Source organism: Watersipora subatra, chromosome 11 (genome assembly GCF_963576615.1).
Source record: "Watersipora subatra chromosome 11, tzWatSuba1.1, whole genome shotgun sequence".
NCBI lineage: Eukaryota > Metazoa > Bryozoa > Gymnolaemata > Cheilostomatida > Watersiporidae > Watersipora > Watersipora subatra.
Genome location: NC_088718.1, coordinates 5,771,254 through 5,794,143, shown reverse-complemented (window position 1 = coordinate 5,794,143; position 22,890 = coordinate 5,771,254). Strand labels below are relative to the sequence as shown.

Here is a 22,890-nt window from a genome sequence, read left to right as displayed (position 1 = left end):
GCTCTCTTTCACGAAAATAAAGGAACAATAATTCATCTGAAAAGGGGGTGAATATTCAGTAAGAGGAGGCGTTGGGTGTGGATTGACGACGCTTGAATGCGAGCAGAGTAGCTGAGATGTCGAAGGTGAGTGGATTTATGTTGTTTCGCTCCCGGCCTCAAACTCTTTGGCTTATTGTCAAAAGGTTGAGAACACTGATCGTTTCTAGCTAGTTTTAGCAGACGCAAATTCGCGAAATTGATCATGAAAAACACAACCAACTAGTTGTATTTCGTTTTGCAGCAATCCACCTGCTATAGTTTGGGAGCTTCTTTGCTATCACGACTGGCTGTATTAGCATAATTTAGCTATGACAACTGTGATAGCGTTGTGTTCCCTTACAGGTTTCCAGTTTAGTCTTATAGCAGATATCTAAATAACTTACAAATCTAATGGCATGTTGAGGGTGTTAGTTTGAGACTTCCGCAGATTGGAATAAAATGCATATTATTTACTATTTAAAATCTTAGACTTCACCTTTTTTGCACATTCCGGCGTTGTGAAGAAGAGAAAATGCCGTACTGTGTAATCTCTTCAAGCTAGTTCATCACGCTGTAGTAGATTCTACTAGGAGATAATCAGCTAATGGAACATAGGTCCACATGCTATAGTTTTGCTATTTTATTGGTAGTTTTTATTTGAGGCCCAAAAGTCTTTAGACTCGTATAACAGCTGATTGCCATCAAAAGAGGATGATTGAATACAAGTTGTATTTTCCTGTAAAGAACATATCATAATTTTCGGCTTGTTTAACTAAGATCCCTAATTGGTCTAAACACTTGGAGGCCATGGTTCATTCACAAAATATTCAAACTAAAGTACTTTGATGTATGTAATTTTGAATGGTGTTCTAGAAAGCTAGATGAAGGGCAATGCACTATGACTGAACAATATAATACCCTTTCTGCTTTTAATAATATTTATAATCAAAGAGAAGACAATTTACGATTTTACATTTCTATCTAGTAAATAATGGACCAGAGTCTGTGATATATTGGCAGTCCATTCACTAAAACGCTGCCTAAATTTACAAAAAAATGAGTTCGCTAAGCATTCAATGAGCAAATCGTGATTTATCCCCTCCTGCTTTGATCATTTTTCTGTATGTCTATATTGCCAACTGGTTCACACAGTGCTGCAGGTGAATGACAATAACTGTTCTAGGAAGTTTGCTAGGAATTTTTGGAAGGGTTCTTGGAAAGGGTTCTTGGAAAGGGTTCTTGGAAAGGGTTCTTGGAAAGGGTTCTTGGAAAGGGTTCTTGGAAAGGGTTCTTGGAAAGGGTTCTTGGAAAGGGTTCTTGGAAAGGGTTCTTGGAAAGGGTTCTTGGAAAGGGTTCTTGGAAAGGGTTCTTGGAAAGGGTTCTTAGAAAGGGTTCTTAAGAAGAAGCCAGAAAGGGTTCTGATTGAGTTGCTGATTGATAAAAAAAATATTTGGTTGATGCATGGAATTGTACAAGTTTGAGTCATTCAACACGAGATGGATAGAGCTTACCATTTGTATCTTACCGTAGGAGAACATAATAAACAAGCAACCAGAATTCATGACTTTATCGTCGGATAGCTATGAGGGGTGCGTATCACAAGCCTTCTTCATAGCAAAACAAAATAAAAATGGTGTGCAGTGTAATGTTTGCAGCAGAAGAGCATGAGTCCTGTGAGCTAAAAATGAATCGTAAAGCTTGTCAGTTGAAAGCATACAAAAGTTGTTGCTGTCTTTACAACACCCAGAAATAGTCAAGCCAGCGCTTTACCACTTGAAAGCCAAGTAGGGTAGCTTGCAAGAGTAGCTTTGAAGTCGGCTGTGGTAGCTTGATGCCTAAACAAACAGGATAATCGTTCATTACAAAGCCTTGCTTACATTCCTTTGTGACAATTCTATAGCTTTCTATGCAGTGAATGCCTAGTAAATCCCGAAGTAGAGGCTTAATGTAGGCCGGGTTAGGTATTCCTTGGTGCACCACTGTAACTTCATTAAAGAGGAACTAACACAGATTTTTAGCAGATTTTATCAGAAAGTGTCAGTATTTTTTATCATTTGTGATTGTTTTTGATGTTTGAGGTGATCTGACTGCCAGGATGCTTCAAGATTAAAATCGATAAAATTTGATCGTGGTTAAAATGTTTCGGAATCAAGTGGAAGTGCGATTTCGACGTATGTAAGGCTGACAAAATAGAGACACGGAACGCTGCAACTTGAACGCAATAGCGGAGAGGAACTATAGCAATGATAACGACTAGTGACATCATTTCGGAAGTATTTTGCACCTGAGTATTTTAACCACGATCAAGTTTTGTTGATTTTAATCTTGAAACATCTTAGCAGTCAGATCATCTCAAACATCTAAAACAATCTTTAATGATAGAAAAATACTCATACTTTTTAATAAAATCAACTAAAATTTTGTGTAAAATCATTTTTGAAGGATTTTCTTTTGCTGACAACCAATTTGTTTACTCTACAAACTAAACAATTTTTTTATTTGTTTTCAAGGTGAAATACTTTAATGAATCCATGATTGACAGTAGCTTACAAAGTCCGAAAGTTTACTTTTCAGGCCAACACTAAAAACAAGTTCTGTTGCACTTAATTTAGATACGGTAACAAACACGCTGAGTTGGCCAGCAATTTGAGTTATTAGTCTGAGACTTTACAGCATATCTGCTTTTATCGGTTCTGTATTGAAATATTCCAATAATGTATTTCCCTCTGTTTAATTTGTTTTATCAATTCATCAAAAGTCATATTGCAGGGCAGTCATTGAAACATTTTTTCAATCCAACAAATTCTTTAACCATTTTCTGTTCCATCGGCCTTCACCATGTGGGAATATTGAACCCACATTTTAAAATAGATCAATACAAGTACATATTATATATATGTTATATTAATATGCTATATAATATGTTATAAGAGAATTGCACCAAACATTGCGCGTACAGAAATTGGTACTGCAAGAGAACTTTAATCACACATTTTAAACGACTTTAATTTTATGACAATGTAATGCCTTCGGGCGTATTGGACAAATTTAAATAGGTATCTTCAAATCTGTATTCAAATAATATTGTAATTACATATTGATAGGTAAGCACATCTTGCTGGTTGAGCACAAATGTGGGGGCCAGAAGATATTTTTGTCAGCTGGTAAAGATACTGTATATACATGTATATTCTAGCAGGACTAAAACATCTTCTGGCCCCTCATTTCTGTTCATTCTGCAAGATGCGCTCACGCAGACACCAGGAGCCTCAGAATGAATGGGATACTTGCAGGCCTTATAACTAGCTTGAGTAACCAGTGGGCAGAATGAATCAATGCATGACATAGGTGCTGAATACTAACAAAGCCCTGATTTAACACACAGTATACATTATTTAAATCTTCCTTAAGTATTGTTATGGTTGATCTCAGCGTGTATTCATACCATACAGCCTGTCTGATGTCTCGATTGTTTCATTGCTTTTACACAATAGAGACAAGTAAATGCATCTCGCCTTACTGAGCAGCGGGAGAGCATGAAGGGTGTGACCACATGTAAAAGGGAGGTTAGATAGGTGCAAACTGTCAGAACAAACATACCTAATCCTGTTTAGATTTTCGACCTTGACCTCATATATGGTAGTATCAGCGATTTACTAACTTACTAAATAACAGCTACTCTAGATTGAGTACTATAAAACTACTGTCTCTGCTTGAATTATTTCCTGGTTCCTGTGACGCTAGTTATTTCATGAAACAGTGAGTGGCTATGGGCTAGTGGTCTAGGATGCCTGACTTGAAGCAACAGGTTGGGGGTTCAATTCCCTAAAAGGCCAACCTTGGTGATGGAAACAACGTCCAATCTTAAACTGCTTTTTGCAACTGGACATGTCTCTAGTCGTCTAGGTTACCTTACTACTGAATTTGGACATGTTCAGGCAAGATCACAGAGCCATTGTTTGTGCAACACGGTTCTTGAAAACCCGCAAAGCTTCTGCAACATCTGTAGACGTACACGTTCTTCGAGGGATTATTTCATGGTTATTTTCTGAAAGGTTGAAATTCCACCCATAAGAGTCCGAGTGCAAGACAATTATGTATTACCATCATTATTAGTTCTACTGGTTTAGTAACTGTGACTGCATCTACAGGGACAGAATCCAGAGGAAGCTGTCAACTTCAAAGATGATGAGAACAAGGCGAGAGGAAACTGGGGTGGACAGGCAGAGTTTCTATTATCTTGTCTTGGCTATGCAGTAGGTTTGGGAAATGTTTGGAGGTTTCCTTACCTCTGCTACAGGAATGGAGGAGGTAAGTGGGATAACCATTACATTCTATAGAATTAATCAGTAGGTTTATAATTTAAGGGGGAAGTTATTATTATCTAGGCCTAGGGGACAGCTAATTACATAGATGTTTCCTTACATTGAAGGTATTCATGAACTATGACCGATATAATGCTTTGTTTCAAGGAGTTCGTAAATTGGCTAGCCTTTGGGTGCGCGTGTTTGGTATTGCTTGCATTTCTGAAGTCCGCAGAAAACCATTTCATTTTGAAAAGGCTGTGAACAAATGCGGCAGCACAGGGCATGCTTCAAGGGTGCTTGTGCGTTAGAAGGTCATTCATTTTATGAATGCTTTTATAATATATCTATGTTTATGTTTGCATTGGGCTGTAGTTGGCCAAGCGGTCTGGGATGTTCTCACATCTTGATTGCTTCTAGGACTCAAGGTTGATTAAAGGTCACCAACATTCGACTAGCTCTACTCTATTGACATAATTTTATGAAAATGTCTCACTCATCAGGTTTATGAAACTATTCATTTAGTTCATCCTATTTTTGCCTTGCTGTTGTATTATATAATATATATGTAATATATAATATATATGTATTGTATTATATATATATTATATAATATATATGTATTGTATAATATATATGTATTGTATAATATATAATATATTATATATAATACATTATAATATATATGTGTATTATATAATATATATGTATTATATAATATATATGTATTGTATAATATGTATTTATTATATAATATGTATTTATTATATAATATATATGTATTTTATAATATGTCTTTTATAATATATATGTATTTTATAATATATATGTATTTTATAATATGTATTTTATAATATATATGTATTTTATAATATGTATTTTATAATATATATATATATACTTATGTATGTATGCATTATCTAATATATATGTATGTATTGTTTGTAGCTCTGTTTCTCATTCCCTATGTCATTATGTTGTTTCTCGTCGGAGTCCCAATCTTTGTCTTGGAGTTGTCTCTTGGTCAATTTTCTTCATCTGGACCCGTCACCTGCTGGAAATTCAGCCGGTTATTTAGCGGTAAGTTGTGTACCATTACTGCTGTTACACCTCAAATGGAATATACAGAAAATAATTTGATAAATGATTCAAAGATGGCTGTCCACAAAGTTTCAGTAGATTTCAGTTGCAAAGAGACTGAAAGAATAAAATTATGTAATGCTGCAACTTGAACGCAATAACCGATATCAACGATAGCAATTAGTAACGTCATTTCGCATGTATTTTTTAGAAGCATTTTAACCACGATCAAGTTTTTTTTATTTTAATCTTGAAACATGCTGGCATGTAAGTTCACCTCAAACATCAAAAACAATCGCAAATTATAAAAAATACCAATACTTTCTGATAAAATCTATTAAACTTTGAAAAAGTTCATTTTTAACACTTTGAATCCTGAGGCTGAGATAATTCGGAGTATTGTTCTCCTACTTGATCCTACGGCCAAGTAAACTCGGCTGCGTGATTTCTTTTTTCTGTTAGTTTTTTGCACTGGACTGCCCGAGCAGCTGGTATCTAATAAAGCTAGATATTAAAAAATTTGTTATTCGTGTCTCAGCAACTTGATTGATAAAGTTGGCAAAAGATTTTCTTGTTTTTGTCAGGATGTATTTAACACTTGTCGAATCTTCCATTTACAATGACAACAACTGCTACAGTCAATCACCATCAAGCCTCAGAAGCATGGAATTAGAAAATCTGGGAATCAAAATCACTAATCTATTTAAGGTTTTGACGCGGCGCCTCCTGGAGTAGTCTGCATGTTTTTGGGTGCTCTTTTTTCTTTTGCCTTTAAATTGCAGTGATTTTTCATCTATGTGAGTCACACCCTGTTCACTGCCTGCCAACTGGCTTCTGGATCTCAATTAGCCAAGCTATTTTGCACACAGTCTTCATCAATGGTTCATGATGCATTTTTAATCAATTGTCTTACTTTAAAGAATACATCAAACCACGGGCTAAAAATATAGTTGAGCACTTCTTAGTCCTACCGACCTAGTTTACATAGGTTTGCAAAACTTTGGTTGCTTTGAGCATTTTCAAGATAATTTCCAAAGTTTCGAGTTAATTGGACTATTATTTTTTGAGGTATTGCCAAAATACTAAGAGTACTTCTAATTGACTAAAAAATGTCTGCTGAAAGGACACTAGTTTCTAATGACACACAGATTAAAATGCTTAGTAATGAAGTATCAAAGTTTAGGAGTTGTTTGTTCATGGCATTAATGAAAAGACAACTTCAACAGTTATAAAAAATTTTGTTACAGGCATTGGATGGGGCATGGTGGTAGTGTCCACTCTGGTTGGTATCTACTACAACATGATCATTGGTTGGGCCATTTACTATTTGGTCGCATCTTTTCTTAACCTTCCCAGCAACCAGCTTATCTGGAACAGTTGTATCGAAGGAGACTCAAGTTTGTGTAAGTGCTACATTTATGAATACTTCTATGCCCTGCCATGTTTATTATTGATCGTGAAATAAAATGGTTAATTATAATATAAAATTTTTAGTTCTCCACTGAGAAATTTTTTGTTTACCTACATGAAGATATATATTGTCATTGTTTTAAGAAACAACGGAACAGTTTCAAAGTGTTAAATTTTTATTAATGGCACTCTTTCCATCACTGTTATTGTTGCTAGTAGCATTCTTATTATGACAGGGTATGACCAGTTATTGCCATGTCATCATTGTTAACAATATCACTGATGTTCGTTTATATGAGAATGTAAACTATAACTATATATGTGTATATATAGTTGTAGAGACACTGTAGACATATATTCTATTGTATAGATATATATTTTGTATGCATATTTATATATATATTTTTTATATATTTTGTATATGTTTTATATATATACTTTTTATATATATAGTTTATACATATTTTATATATACAGTGAAACATGGATAACTCGCCCTCGGATATAGCGAACACATGGTTAACTCGACTGGATTTGTTTGGTCCGTTCTCACGCAATGATAAATGGCTCTATATAACTCGAATTCAACACTGTTATAACGAACTGTTTTTTGCCCAACGGCTACCGAAACGGTTGCTATCGCTTTAGAAAATCACTTTATTCCAAGCCATAGAGGTAAACCTCAACTTTTCGTAATTCATAAGCGTCGTTATTACCTCCATCGGCAAAATATTTTTGTCAACGACTGTTCTAAAGGTTTGGTGAAATTTGATTTATACTGCTATACGATGAATAGAACGGGCTAGCCGGGTCACGGGCGCAAGGATTTTCGCCACGCACATACAAAATAAAAACAGCATGTTGTTTTTGTTTTGTATTTGCGTGGCGAAAATCCTTGAGTGCGTGACCCGGCTAGCCCGTGATGAATAGTTTTCCGACGTTGATTCCGTGTTGAATTAACGTCGGAATGTTGAATGTTTAAAACGTCTTAAAAATTGTTGAAATCAAACGTATACTTTGTCTTAGCTAAAAAAACTATTCATCGTTTGACCTAAACACAAAATACGTGTGTACATTTAATAAGTATCCATTCAAAAAGCGTGAGTGATATACAATGTACCGTAAAACCTCGTAAAACTTCTAATTGAACTGCTTCGGAGTGTTGCTCTTAACGAATCCCAGGTAAAGTAAGGCAATCTTTCCATAAACTTCAAGAAAGATCGGCAAAATTGATCGTGGGTAAAACGCTCAAAAGAAAAAGATGTCTTTTCTTTGAGCATTTCAGCAACGATCAAGTTTTGCCAATGTCAATCTAAAAACGTCCTGGCAATAACATCACCTCAAACAACAAACCAATCTCAAGTGATAGAAAAATCTCTATACTTTTTGATAAAAACGTTTTAAACTTTACATTAGAAGCATTTAATTTGAAACAAGCCATTTGTGCTTTTGATTTATATTATAGTTTGTATATGTTCATGTATCTACTAATAAATAAGTAAATACATGGACTTGTGACAGTGCTCTGATAACTTGAACACTCTGATAATTCGAACACTTTTGCTCGGTCCCTTGAAGTTTGAGTTATCCGAGTTTCACTGTATACAGTGAAACTCGAATAACTCAAACTTCAAGGGACCGAGCAAAAGTGTTCGAATTATCAGAGTGTTCAAGTTATCAGAGCACTGTCACAAGTCCATGTATTTACTTATTTATTAGTAGATACATGTACATATACAAACTATAATATAAATCAAAAGCACAAATGGCTTGTTTCAAATTAAATGCTTCTAATGTAAAGTTTAAAACGTTTTTATCAAAAAGTATAGAGATTTTTCTATCACTTGAGATTGGTTTGTTGTTTGAGGTGATGTTATTGCCAGGACGTTTTTAGATTGACATTGGCAAAACTTGATCGTTGCTGAAATGCTCAAAGAAAAGACATCTTTTTCTTTTGATCGTTTTACCCACGATCAATTTTACCGATCTTTCTTGAAGTTTATGGAAAGATTACCTTACTTTACCTGGGATTCGTTAAGAGCAACACTCCGAAGCAGTTCAATTAGAAGTTTTACGAGGTTTTACGGTACATTGTATATCACTCACGCTTTTTGAATGGATACTTATTAAATGTACACACGTATTTTGTGTTTAGGTCAAACGATGAATAGTTTTTTTTAGCTAAGACAAAGTATACGTTTGATTTCAACAATTTTTAAGACGTTTTAAACATTCAACATTCCGACGTTAATTCAACACGGAATCAACGTCGGAAAACTATTCATCACGGGCTAGCCGGGTCACGCACTCAAGGATTTTCGCCACGCAAATACAAAACAAAAACAACATGCTGTTTTTGTTTTGTAAGTGCGTGGCGAAAATCCTTGCGCCCGTGACCCGGCTAGCCCGTTCTATTCATCGTATAGCAGTATAAATCAAATTTCACCAAACCTTTAGAACAGTCGTTGACAAAAATATTTTGCCGATGGAGGTAATAACGACGCTTATGAATTACGAAAAGTTGAGGTTTACCTCTATGGCTTGGAATAAAGTGATTTTCTAAAGCGATAGCAACCGTTTTGGTAGCCGTTGGGCAAAAAACAGTTCGTTATAACAGTGTTGAATTCGAGTTATATAGAGCCATTTATCATTGCGTGAGAACGGACCAAACAAATCCAGTCGAGTTAACCATGTGTTCGCTATATCCGAGGGCGAGTTATCCATGTTTCACTGTATATATTTATATATTATATAGAACTGTATATATATTTCGTTTATATATTTTTTATATATATATTTTTATATATATACTAGCTGTGCTACTCGGCGTTGCTCGGGTAATAGAAAATTGATTTGTATTTAACATATACGCAACATTTTCCATTCTAACTTTCAAACTACATATCATGAGAAAAGCGTTTTGTCTTATAAACAATGAGAAGTAGTGAGAGTTGCTTGCTATTAGCCTGGGCGCTATTAGCCAGTATATTTAATAACGTGAGCGAACAGCTTCTCGTGACGTTATGTTATGACCCTCGTCGTACGCAAAGTCCTTAAGTATTTGCTATCATATAATGGCTTATATTGGCAAGCTAGCAATTCAATTTCTGTAATCTAGTGGGTAAGGCGTCCGACTGGCGATCGGCAGAGTCCGAGATTGAATCTTCTACGATATGGAATCTTTAATCCAAGATTTTAAGATCTATAGCCGGAATGCGCACCAACACATGCACGGACATACTTTGAGAAATATATATAGATTTACGTATATTTTTTAAATACATATATTTGTATATATATAAAAGAAGGAGGAGATGATTTTTATATTTTAGCTTTTACTTCCAGTAATAGAGCACTATGCTAAAGAAGCGTGACATTATTCTATATTTGTATATATATATTTTTGTTTATACATTTATTTAATATATGTATTATTATATATATTTTGTATAGATTTTTATATACATGTATATATTTATATATTATATAGAACTATATATATATATATATTTATATATATAGTTTTATATATATTTATATATATATATATTTTTAATATATACATTTTATATATTTTTTTATATATTTATTTAATATATCTACTTTTGTATATATATATATATATAGATATATATATATATATATATATATATATATATATCAGCCACACATGTCAATAATATCTTGTGTATTTAAGACTGCGAGGACTGGATGCAGCCGTTTGATGCTACCAACTGCACTGGGCCCAATTATGAAGCTCTTAGCACTGGAGTCTGTGTCTATCAAAATGGCTCCCTCAATAGCTTGAACGGGGTATGTTTAAATTTTTTTTTTAAAAATGTGCCAATCCATCACAAAGGATTCTATTGTAATATCATTGCAACATAAATTTTTTGTTCCAAATTGGACAAATGGTTTTAGGAAGCCAATGATAAAACCTGTTACAGCTTCAGAACCTACAACTAGGTTTTGGGAAATGAGCCTCATAGCAGTACCATAGTTGTCTTTTCTACTAGGATTTACCTGTACTCTAAATAATTTTTTTCTGTCTTAACACCAAATGTACAATATTTTTAAATTTATTCATTCCAAGGAAAAAAAATTTTATATAAAGGAAAAGCAACTGCCAACCAATATCTTATCTGTACGTCACATTCAGATTTGCATTATGGTAACATTACCACTGGCTACCAAGGAAACAACGTAAAGGTTTGATCCACGGGTTATCATTCACCCTATTCAATGAAATCTGGGCTCACATGAAATTGTTGCCTTCCAAATGAGTTTGGAGAAATAATCTACACACTACTTCAAAAACACTCGTCTCTCTCGTGACCCAAGTGTTTTTACAATGCTATTGAATTTTAGGAGTTACCCCTAGGCCTTTGGAACACCACATTAGCTGGTGAGAACAACATTAAAGTAAGAGCTGCCAGTGAGGATTACTTACAGTGAGTCACCACTCTTAACTTAATTACCAAGGTGCACTTCCGCTAGTAGTAGCCATTGCGAGGGAAAAGAGATACTATAATTTTTACAGCAAAGCAACCGCCATGTTTTCAAAATCTAATGGTTTACATTCATTACATATTCAGGAGCCAAGAAAGTGCTATGGGGCTGAAGTTATCCCTTATGTTGTAGCTAGCTTAGAATGGGCATTTTTCTTATGAAATGACCTGCCAGTATTCTATATTGTGTTATAAAACTACAGTCATGTGCACTATTATAGCATAGCATAGTTGTCTCCATGGCAACTCTTCTTATAGCATTTGTTGTAGTTTACATGTGAGCTTTTGTTATAGAATGGTGCTATAGTTTGCTATAGGCTTTTGTTGTAGCATGGTGTTATAGTTTGCATGTAAGCTCTTGTTATATCATAATGTTATAGTTTGCATGTAAGCTCTTGTTATAGCATAATGTTATAGCTTGCATGTGGGCTCTAGTTATATCATGGTGTTATAGTTTGCATGTGAGCTCTAGTTATATCATAGTGCTATAGTTTGCATGTGAGCTCTTGTTAGAATATAACGCAAACACCTTCACGTAGACTCTTGCTATGACATGTTTTATTACTATTACTTGCAACCTTTATTACCAATATCAGGTATACCAATATTATCAGGTATTTACCTTTTGGACAGACTAATAACTTACACCCATTAGCTGATCCTAACCAGCTAGACTTCAACAGTGGACAGTAATACTGCTTGACCTTTAGGTCTATGAATCGGTATATTTATGTTTAGTTATCGTGTCTGGGGAAGAGGCTACAGCTCTGGACTTGGTGACATTGGAAACCTTCGTTGGCAGCTGGCTCTGTGCCTTCTTGCTGCCTGGTTGATGGTCTATTTCGCACTTCTGAAAGGAATCAAGAGCTCTGGCAAGGTTTGATTTTAGAGATAATTTAAACTAGTACAGTTTGATGAGCTTGACCTTTTGATAACCTTAATATTTTGTTTCCATTGTGTTTATAAAAACTATTGTATGAAAAAACTGCAGATTTGTTAATTTGAATTGCAAAAGCCGATACAGCTTCTGATTTGATTCTCTGGTTCTAACTAAAATTTAATTCAATCGATTGATTGAATATTGATATTGGTATTGAGCTACTTTTTTATATTACAGTAAATATAAATAAAGCAACATATGTTTTTATGGTAGTATTAAAAAAATCATAGATTTTATTTTATTTCGAAGTGTTAGTAAATGAAAGTACTGAACTATATTTTTAGCCCGCGGTTTGATGGATTTTTTTAAGTAAGACAATTGATTAAAAATACATTATGGATCATTGATGAAAACTCTGTGTGCACATTAACTTGGCTAATTGAGATGCAGAGTTCAGTTAGCAGGAAGTGAGCAGGGTGTGACTTACATAGATGAAAAATCACCGCAATTGAAAAGAAAAAGAAAAAAGACCATCCAGCAACACGCAGACTACTCCAGCAGGCGCCACGTCACAACTTCCTAAATAGATTAGTGTTTTTGATTCCCAGATTCCCTAATTCCATGCGTCTGAGGCTTGATGGTGATTGGTTGTAGTAGTTGTTGTCATTGTAAATGGAAGATTCAACAAGTGTTAATTGCATCCTGACAAAAACAAGAAAGTTTTTTGCCAAGTTTATCAACTAAGTTGCTTAGACACGAATAACAGAGATTTTTTGGCATCCAAATTTATTAGATACGACTCTAACAGTCCAGTGGGCTGTGAGAGATCATCAGGTGTAATAACTATTCACAAAATTATTCTGGAATGTTAGTGGTTGGTCGACAAGCGCAGTTGTTGGTGAGCCAGACTACCATGCTCAACGACGCGAGTTCAAATCTTCTTCGATGCAATATTTTTCCATTCTCCACCAGTGGCTCCAGATGGACATAGCTTCTATTATTATAGTAAAGATTCATATTTTATTAATAAAAACAATTTAATTTTTTATACTTGTCAGCGTGATAGGCTAAAACGCTATTCCTCAATAGTGGGTTTGCAAAAATTATCTGACGTTGCTAAATTATCTATTTAGCAAGATTGGCTGATACCAATCCATATGACCTCTATATCAATGCCAGGATTGAGGCATTTCTAAAAAAACCATCCGGAGCAGTTTCGTTTGAGTTCAACGTATTTGATTGTATGAATTGACTCACATGAAATAGTGTTATTTACACATGACAGAAAATGTGAAATACAATTTTGGTTAAGATTGCATAAAAAAAGCAAAGAAATTTTTGTATGAGATTAAATGAAACATTTATAAGATATCCGTGCTTAGATGGCATTTGAACAATTGTTGACATGTTCTTGCAGGTGGTCTACTTTACAGCCATTTTCCCTTACGTTATGCTCATCACTCTATTCATTCGTGGACTGCTGTTGGAGGGATATGACGAAGGAATCAAGTTCTACATGAGTGCTGATGTTTCAAAATTAAACAGTGCCCAAGTATGGAAAGATGCTGCCGTGCAAATCTTCTTTTCATTGTCAGCGTCTTGGGGTGGATTGATCGCTCTCTCCAGCTACAACAAGTTTCACAACGATTGCATAAGGTGAGAGCTTTTTAACTTTCTCCTTAAGAAGCTGTTTTGAGCTGAGACATGATTAATTTTTTTAAAGTTTGCTATTTCGGACACGGGCTGACATTTTTTACCATGATTTGAAATTATTGATCCAATTTTCACGAAATAAATACAAATGAGTGATCAGTCCATTTTTTGCTACAAGATGGGCTAGTTTTAATAAGTGTATATTGTGGTAGTAATATTCTCAAATATTTTAAAAGTTCGAGATAAAAAAGTCAGAAATTTGTCATGATATGTTTCTCTCTAATCTACTTTTTTTTAAAACATTAGCTACAACAAAATCATGGTCACCATCTGAATCATCAGTTTCACTGCTACTTTTACTACTAAATGAGGACTCGGAGAGCCATAACATAAAATCCGTATTGTTGAAAAGAACGTACTATATCTAATCATTTTGTTTTTCATACTTCCAGCTGTTATATGAGCATGATAGTTGGTCAGACAAAAAGCTGTTTTGTTTATTTTTGGTAAAAGCAAATTACTGGTCTACTCCTAGCACAAGTCCAACAATACCACTTTACCTAATCACGCAATGAGGAGCTTATAAAATGACATCCCGTGCTAATCAAACGATCTGTCATGTCACTAAAATGACATGCTGTGCGGAATATATGATCCCGCATGTCGAAAGACTCTCGCCATAGCGAAAGAGTTGAAACCCACAGATATTGTTATGTACAGCCCTTAGTTCATCATTATGTTAAATTTGAGCATTTCATGATGTTTAGACAACTCATTTCTGTTACAGGGACTCTCTTGTAGTTTCCTTCGGAAACTGTCTGACGAGTTTCTTTGCAGGATTTGTGATATTCTCTTACCTTGGAGCTCTGGCTACTGATTTGGGGCAGCCTGTCGACAGCGTAGTTGACTCAGGTCAGTAGCTTCCATCTGATGTTTACTAAGTTTCCATACAGCAACAGATTAGTGAAACACCCCTATAATATGACCATTATGAAAACAACCGTGTCACTCTCATTCTGTCATGATTCAGTGTTGCTGTTTGGAAGCGAAACACTCTTGTAATGAGCCATCTTTGTGCCATGGAAATGACCTTAGCGACCAACGGCGTCGTGCTTGTGCGCATAGGTCTTGCTTCCCATTTGCTTAATATGCAGAAGTTGTTGCATTTTCTGCCATATGGAAGGTTTATACCTTTTGTGCTGAGGTTCTCCGTCACATGAATACATGAGCAGAAGGGTTTTTTTTGTATCATAGCTTGATGCAGTAGTCACAAAAGCTGTTGATTAATGAGTGTCGTGTGCATAATGAATAACACCATTTTTTTTATCACCCAGTTTTTTGTCCTTGACCTCGTAAAGATACAACCTTGAAATAAGGTGTCGCACAACCAATGCTCTACTATAGCATCCTATGAAAAACTGATCTCCTTGTCAACCCAGAGTAGTGGTTCAACCCAGGTGTCGCCACACTATTGCTATGGAGACTTGGTAATTAATTACAAAAGAGAACGACTACAATAAATAGTGTTATTATTATTATTATTATTCTTGTCGCATTTGTTTCGAAATTAGTAAGAACAATGCATAATAGCCTTAGTGGTAGGCTGTATTTTCATTGTTTCTGATCAGTTCATCGATGTTCAGTGGATTCCTTGATAAATCATTGGTATCATCTTTGCTCCAAAGACTTTTAACAATGTATACCTTGTAGGAACTGGGCTGGCCTTTGTTGTCTATACCAGGGCTGTACAGAGTATTCCGGCATCTCCTCTCTGGGCAGTTCTGTTTTTCCTCATGTTGATCACCCTAGGACTGGACTCTGAGGTATGTGTCAATACAACACAGCTATTTTCTAAAGCATGTATTTGGACCAATACTCATGACATCACACAACTGTAGGTAATTGATGCTGCATATGGTCAGTTATAAATAAATAAATGGCTCTTACATAATAAATATATGTTTATATACACCGAAACCTTCGACTAAATTCCTTTTATTATAGGAATTTTTTGACACAATGTAAAATTTGACCATCTTTGTTTGACTGAAGTAATTTATAGCATATGACATCGCAATTTCTCAAAACCTAGTTTTGAAATCAAAAATTAAGTCTTGCATCAATTACAAGCTACATGAAGCAGAGTACATGAGTGACAAAAATATTTGTTAGTTTAGACTGTAGCTAATTCAAGCTATAGTAAGTTGCACCTGGCAGCTCATATTAACCACTTTTTTATTTTCTAACTTGCGCATTGCTAAACCTACACTTACATTATCTTGTATTTGAGGTGAAGCAGCAATAACAATCCCTTTTGTTGATCATTATTAACTTAGGTTTATCAAATCTATATTTCTCAAAGTTTGTTGTATGTGTATTCATAGGATTGATTGTCCAGCTATAGATCTTAGAATAAATATTCCATACCGAAGAAGATTTGATCTCAGACTTTGCCGTTCACCAGTCTGACGCCTTACCCACTAGACTACAAAAATCGAATTGATAGCTTGCCAATATAAGTCATTTTATGAGAGCAAATACCTAATTGCTTTGCGTGCGACGTAGGTCATAGCATAACGTCACGAGAAGCTGTTCGCTCACATTATTAAACTGGCTAACAGCGAGCAACTCTCACTACTCATTGTTTATAAGACAAAACACTTTGCTCATGATATGTAGTTTGAAAGTTAGAATGGCAAATGTTGTTATATGTTAAATACAAATCAATTTTCTGTCCAAAGACTATTCTATTACCTGGGCAACGCCGGGTGGCACAGCTAGTAGTTTTATATGATGCACTTGTTTTAATTTTATATATAATAAAAAGTATCTACCGTGAAGTTCAACTGTAGAATGATTTAAACAAAATAGCATACTATAAAAATATTAATTTTGTTGCCTTCGACTTGCAAAGGAAATGTTAAAAGACTAACTGCTTGTGTCGAGGTTTAGCAGCGTCATTCAAGGCTGGACCACACTGTATCGCAGTGTGTATTCCCACAATACTTCGGTGATCGTCTGCGATAACAATGTTCACACTATCACAAACCCATCTGCGTTTACATTTATATCAGCGACGCGAACTATATTATAGTCCGCATCGGTGATATAAACGTGGACTATATTATAGTCCGCGGCGTAGCGATCTTATACAATGCGGTCGCTGAAACGACGAAATACTAGTCTCGCAGCAACAATTATAAAAGGAAGTATTAGATCAAGCAATCCACAACAGCCAATCATCATCGCCGAAGTAGTGCGCATTGCACAGACTGTTGTGGCTGCATGACGAGATATCCAGAAATTTTGACATCCGCAATTTATTCTAACATAACTGCGTTGCCTCGGCAATGCCACGGTTTACAGTTCAGATAGTCAGATAGAGGACAACCCCAATATACCACAATACAGTGTGAACCAGGCTTAAGCTTACTTCTTTTTTGTGAAGTGAAAACAACTCCTAAGTATGGCAAATATAGTTGTGACTCCTCCAGTACAAGTCTCTAGTTGCTCAACTTTTTTTGTAGTTTGCCCTCGTTGAGACGATACTCACTTCTTACATGGATCTGTTCCCCAATCAGAGGAAGAAGAAATGGCTAGTTCTTGGAGTCATGTGTATCATAATGTACCTCCTTGGCCTTCCACTTTGCTGTGATGTATGTATTTCTGCTCCCTTCTTACAATCGTTCGAGATAAACATTGTCATACAAAATGCTGAAAGATATGATTTCTGGTTTCCCCACAGCTGACAGGCAATGATCACTTGAATTTATAACGGCGCAATTCCAAATTGTGTTGTCATAAGTAGGTTACCTAATGATAGCAAAGGTTGGTAAATTACCCTATCTTACAGATGGACTGTTTTAGGGAGGCTCCTACCTACTTGACCTGCTTGACACTTACTCTGGAGGTTGGAATGTGCTGCTGTTGGCCCTCCTTGAGTGTCTGGCTGTTGGTTACACATACGGAGTATACCGGTTCCTCAACGACATCCAGGTTATGATCTATGACACCGCCTGCTTCCCTGCGTGGTATTGCTACAAGTATTGGTGGATTCTCTGCTGGTGCTTCTTCACTCCTCTAGCTGTTACGGTATGTAGATGTAGTTTAGAATTATCCACTCTTGAATATGTCATTTCACTATTTGTCATTTTTGACATGCACGTATCCGTGGCTAGTGACACCTTGGCTGTAACCATCCAGCAACACACACATTTTAGTGAAGTCTACATGAAGGAGATTAAAGTGTAGCTCTGCTTGATCTTTTTCCAATAAATAGATGTACATGTATATTGAACCTATTGAATTAATGGTAAAACCTCTAATTGAGTGCCGTGGCGCTATATTTTTCGCAACAAGCCTCTTTCTCGTAAAAGCTCTTTGAAAGCTATGGTGCTCTATTTTTAAACCCTTTTCTTATAGTGGCTTCCAATTAGAGGTGCTGTTAAAATAGAAAGTAGCGCTTTATTTTTTGACTAGCTGGTCAGAATTTTAGGAAGATACATTTACCCTTTTATTTGCATAGTGACATTTGAGTGACGGAGCTAAATGGTTTTTCATATATCGTATATATAGAGATCAACAAAAAACTACATACATACATTGAGTAAAAATTTGAACATGTACAGTTATTAATTATTTCAATAGTACTGCTTTTAAAGTTTTCAGGAAAAAGCAGAAAAGCTTTGTAGGTATAAAATTAACAATACGGTATGCCGTAACAATGGCTACTATTACATTGTTCGCAGTTCCTGAATAGTGTTCTAATCGGTCATCGAAACATTTTAAAGTTTTCAGATCAGGTTGTAAACAACCTTACAGACAAATCTGAAGACAGTGGACCAGATATAAACCTTCCTGATTTCAAACCAGGGTAGTTCTGATGATCGTCACAAATAATTTTCTCATGCACATCTTCACTAAAACTAGCAACCACTACAGCAACAATAAAATAATTAATTGTTATTGATGCAATTGAGGCATTATCAGCACCATTTTGTGAAGAATATTTTACTGATCACTTTCTATGATAGGCTAGTTAAGTTCAAACATAATGAATGTCAATTTGGAGGTCTAAAAGAAGTGGCGTTCAATTGAAGGGTGGCACTGCATTTTCGAACTCCTCCATATAAGGGCTTTTTATTAGAGGTAACGTTCAAATAAAGGGTGGCGTTCAATTAAAGGGGAGTGTTGTATGTTCGAACCCCCCCATACAGGGGCTTTTTATCAGAAGTAGCATTCAAATAGAAGTTTTACGGCATATTATTGATTTTTTTTGCTGTAGTTTGTAATGATGTTTGATTGGCTAAGCTACAGCCCGCTCCAGTACGACAACGATGAAAACTACGAAGATTGGGCACAGGCCATTGGCTGGATGTGCACTCTCGCTGTTGTGGTTGCCATATTTATTCCGCCAATCTACCACTTCATCACTGAGAGCGGATCCTTTACTCAGGTTGGTACAAGCTATTCTCAATGACAAGCTTTTCACAAAATTTAATATGAGAACATATAGTAATACCTTGTTACTTCACAAGGAAAGAATAATAATTAGCAATAATAAAACGAGCAAGCATCGGTGAGCTAGCAGTTTCAGCAATTTTCAGCGTATTTTCTTGTTCCATTTTTTAAAGTTAATATATATATAATAGTACTTTATTGGCAATAATTTCATTTCTAAAATAAAAATGTTTTTTCAAATTAGGCCATACAACAATAGTAAAACAAAAAAAGGGCAACAGTTAACCATTAAAATTGAATAAATTGTTTGACAAAGTGTTTAAAATGCCTTTCTCTGCTAAGAGAACGGATATTACATGTAGGTGGAAGATTGTTAAAGAAGCTAGCAATGATATTTTCAAAATAATTGTTAGTGATTGTATGCAATTTGTTCATGTCACATAAGTTGAAATAAGTTGAGAACCTGCAACTGTCATGTAAAAAATGAGGACACAAACCATGAAAAATCTTGAAACCTTGAATTGAAGTAAAATAAACATTTAGCATAGGCAGAGTCTATTGCCTCTATTCATGCCTCTATTTAAAATTTACTGTTTTTTCATTAAATTTTATTATTTAAAATTGTACCTCATGCTCTTTGGGCATATTTTTATGGTGCCCTTGAAAATTGCACGCCCTTCATTTTTATACTTACGAATGTATAGCGATACGCTGTCAGTCTTCTCTCTTCAGCTGTTCATGAATTACTCTCACTTATTTACAAACATGTGACTTCTTTCTCACAACGAATCCAGTTAATCACGAGCAAGAATATTTAGTCCATACTAATGCGTATGAGCTTTCTCTGGCTTAAAATACTGGAACTCAAGTTGAAATATAGACTAAAAGTCAATCAAGATAACTTCAACTCATCTCCTTATTAAATAGGAAATAAATAAAATATGTTTAGAAAGCAATTTAGGTGTTAAAATTATGGCTCATACTCTAAAAATGAGTTTAAGTTTTGTGGATTGTCACTTATTGCAGGAGTGTCCGGTCCTTATCAGCCTTGAAAAGTTAAGGATTGCTGTGAAATTTGTGCTGAAGCTGTTACGAAGCTTCTATTGGCTGTGCGTGGAGCAACATACATCTTTTTAAACGGGCCTTGCATCGAGTTGGCAGTGCATAATCTGGGAGTTGAACCCCGAACTGCTGTATGCAGACCAAGCAATCCAGACCGCTAGGCCACATCTGCTACCTAAGTCGTAGTTTTGTGTTATAACTAATTTCGCTGCATATAATAGTCTATCAATCATCCTTACAGAGGCTCTCAGCTTTGATCAACCCAACTATTGACTGGGGACCAGCTTTAGTTGAGCACCGAAGACTTGTGACATACGTGGATGGGTGGGTGATAGATCCTAACAACTTTTCGGAGGGCGATTTTGGTGGGGTAAGTCTAGCTAAAGCTATATTAAATTTGTTATGAAAATTATTTGACTTGTCATAACATTGCAACAATGACATCAGCTTAACAATTCTTTTCTTCTAATCTGCAATGGTGTATTCGTCCGCTATTATAGACATTACAATGCGCGCAAGCTGCACACCCACATACCACGAATACTTATGCATAAGTCGAGTTTCTGGGAGACGATTTTAAGGTAAAACTTTTGGGTTTTTACTTATACATGAGTAATGTTTATGAACATGTTGCTGTCGGGTCGAATAGAACCTGAATATAAAAAAAAACTCTTGTTATTATACATGCAATATACACGCCATGGTATAAATCCTTAACAAACTCTAATAATAATGATGGTTGATCATATAAATGTTCACAAAATTTTCGGTATGAAATATCAGTGAAAATACGGTATGTATTACCGAAAACTAGCTTACAACGGCACACTCGATCATAACATGGCAGTTGCCATTGTTGTGCTGCACTGCCACTGGCCTGTTTTAAATTTATCGAGTAATATGTTTGGGGAAAATGAAATTTTACAACTGTAAATTCTGAATAAAGTCTAATGCGAGTACGTCTAAATAAACCTCGATCTATAGATACTGCTTGTCATGTACCCAATTATCTTTTTGTTTGTTTGTCAGCCACAAAGTAACAAACACATAATTGATAACAGGCAACGCTAAATTCGCTTTGTAGCAAGCAATCATTGCGCAAACAACACCGTGAGTCATATCAAACCTCCTCTAAAACACTAAAACACGTCGAAGAACTCTATTGTATTAAGTAAAAAAATTAAAATTCCCAAAGTAGTTTTCTATTCCACAATAGCAAAATTTGAATTTTCCGGAATATTTTGGAATAGCGGAGTCTACTTTAACATCAGTAATCTAAATAAATCTCAGTTTGTTGTCTGTCATTCGGATGTCTAGCTATAGCTATTAGTATCTATCAATGACAAATCCGTATCGCAGAAGATTTGATCTGGAACCTCCCATTCACCGGACGATAACCTAACCAATTACGCTACCCGAGATGCGATTGATTCATTGGGCGATATGAGTCCGTATATGGATTAAAATACGCATAGCACTCTGCGTTACACAACATCACTTAAGCTTGCTCTCGCAGCTCTTATTAGTAAATTTAACAATACGAATACTAGCTTACTCAGAATTAGTGATTGGCAATGTGCCAGGCTAACGGCAAGTAGCAGGCAACTACATTACCTGCCACTATTTATAAGCTGTTTTTAATACCCGTGCAACGCTGGGCATTTCGCTAGTCTTTACTCTACACCAGGAGCCAGATCTTTCCATCTGTCCGAAGCCACACTAAGAGTTACTCCCAGCCATTATGTCGCTAGATTCGCATCCAAAGCGCGCTTCCAACAGTTTCAGTCAGCCACCTTGATGCACCACGGAATAATTATGCACATAGTTATTACACATGAAAATTTCTCACGGTGCCCAAGACTTAATGTGCTAGTAGTAATATGGTACTACTGGCATATAATGACACTAACAAATAATAATAACGATGCAATTTCTTGTCTTAGAATACCGATTGACGTTGGACACCGCTTTCCATTTGATACATGCGTATATGATGTAATAAAATGCATGACTCGCAAATACTCATCACCAGCCGAAACAGGGCATATGTGCAGTTAGAAGCTCAACCTGGGATGTCCAGACATTAAGTTAGAATTGTGTAGTCACTGATATTCAAAGAGTGATAACTACTACTTGCAGGAGAGTTACAACAAGGTGGACTTCCACAACCAAGCATATCAGGTGGAAGATTAGTTTCAGAGATGACATGCTCGCTACGAGTAACATCTTATGCTACGCCGAAGGGTCAAGGACATCTTTTTGTATGTTTTTTTATGTGATTAATTAATATATTACTAGAGGTTGGAGGTTTATTATTCGTATAGGCTACTTACTGTCCATAGTTTTGCATTTTTAGTACTGTTTCATCAGAATCGTAATATGTTATTGCGAAAGATTGTCAGGCCTCTGCTGCTGATAAAAGTATAAACTCGAACAATGTTAGTAAATAAAACGATATTACGATACTTCATGCAATTCATTTGAAAAGATGCACACCTTGTTTATAAAATACA

At 35.5% G+C, this 22,890-nt stretch overlaps 1 protein-coding gene across 1 annotated transcript; it reads left to right on the top strand.

Moving 5' to 3' along the window:
- Window positions 1-22,861, top strand: LOC137408718 (sodium- and chloride-dependent glycine transporter 1-like). The gene is made up of 15 exons (XM_068095295.1): window positions 1-125; window positions 4,172-4,331; window positions 5,273-5,404; window positions 6,652-6,807; window positions 10,512-10,627; window positions 11,183-11,265; window positions 12,061-12,199; window positions 13,620-13,858; window positions 14,643-14,767; window positions 15,566-15,678; window positions 17,383-17,511; window positions 17,723-17,947; window positions 19,140-19,310; window positions 20,619-20,747; window positions 22,517-22,861. The coding sequence occupies exons 1-15, from the start codon at window positions 117-119 to the stop codon at window positions 22,568-22,570; spliced, it is 1,980 nt and encodes a 659-aa protein (XP_067951396.1). The 5' UTR covers window positions 1-116; the 3' UTR covers window positions 22,571-22,861.
- Window positions 22,862-22,890: the final 29 nt, after the last annotated feature.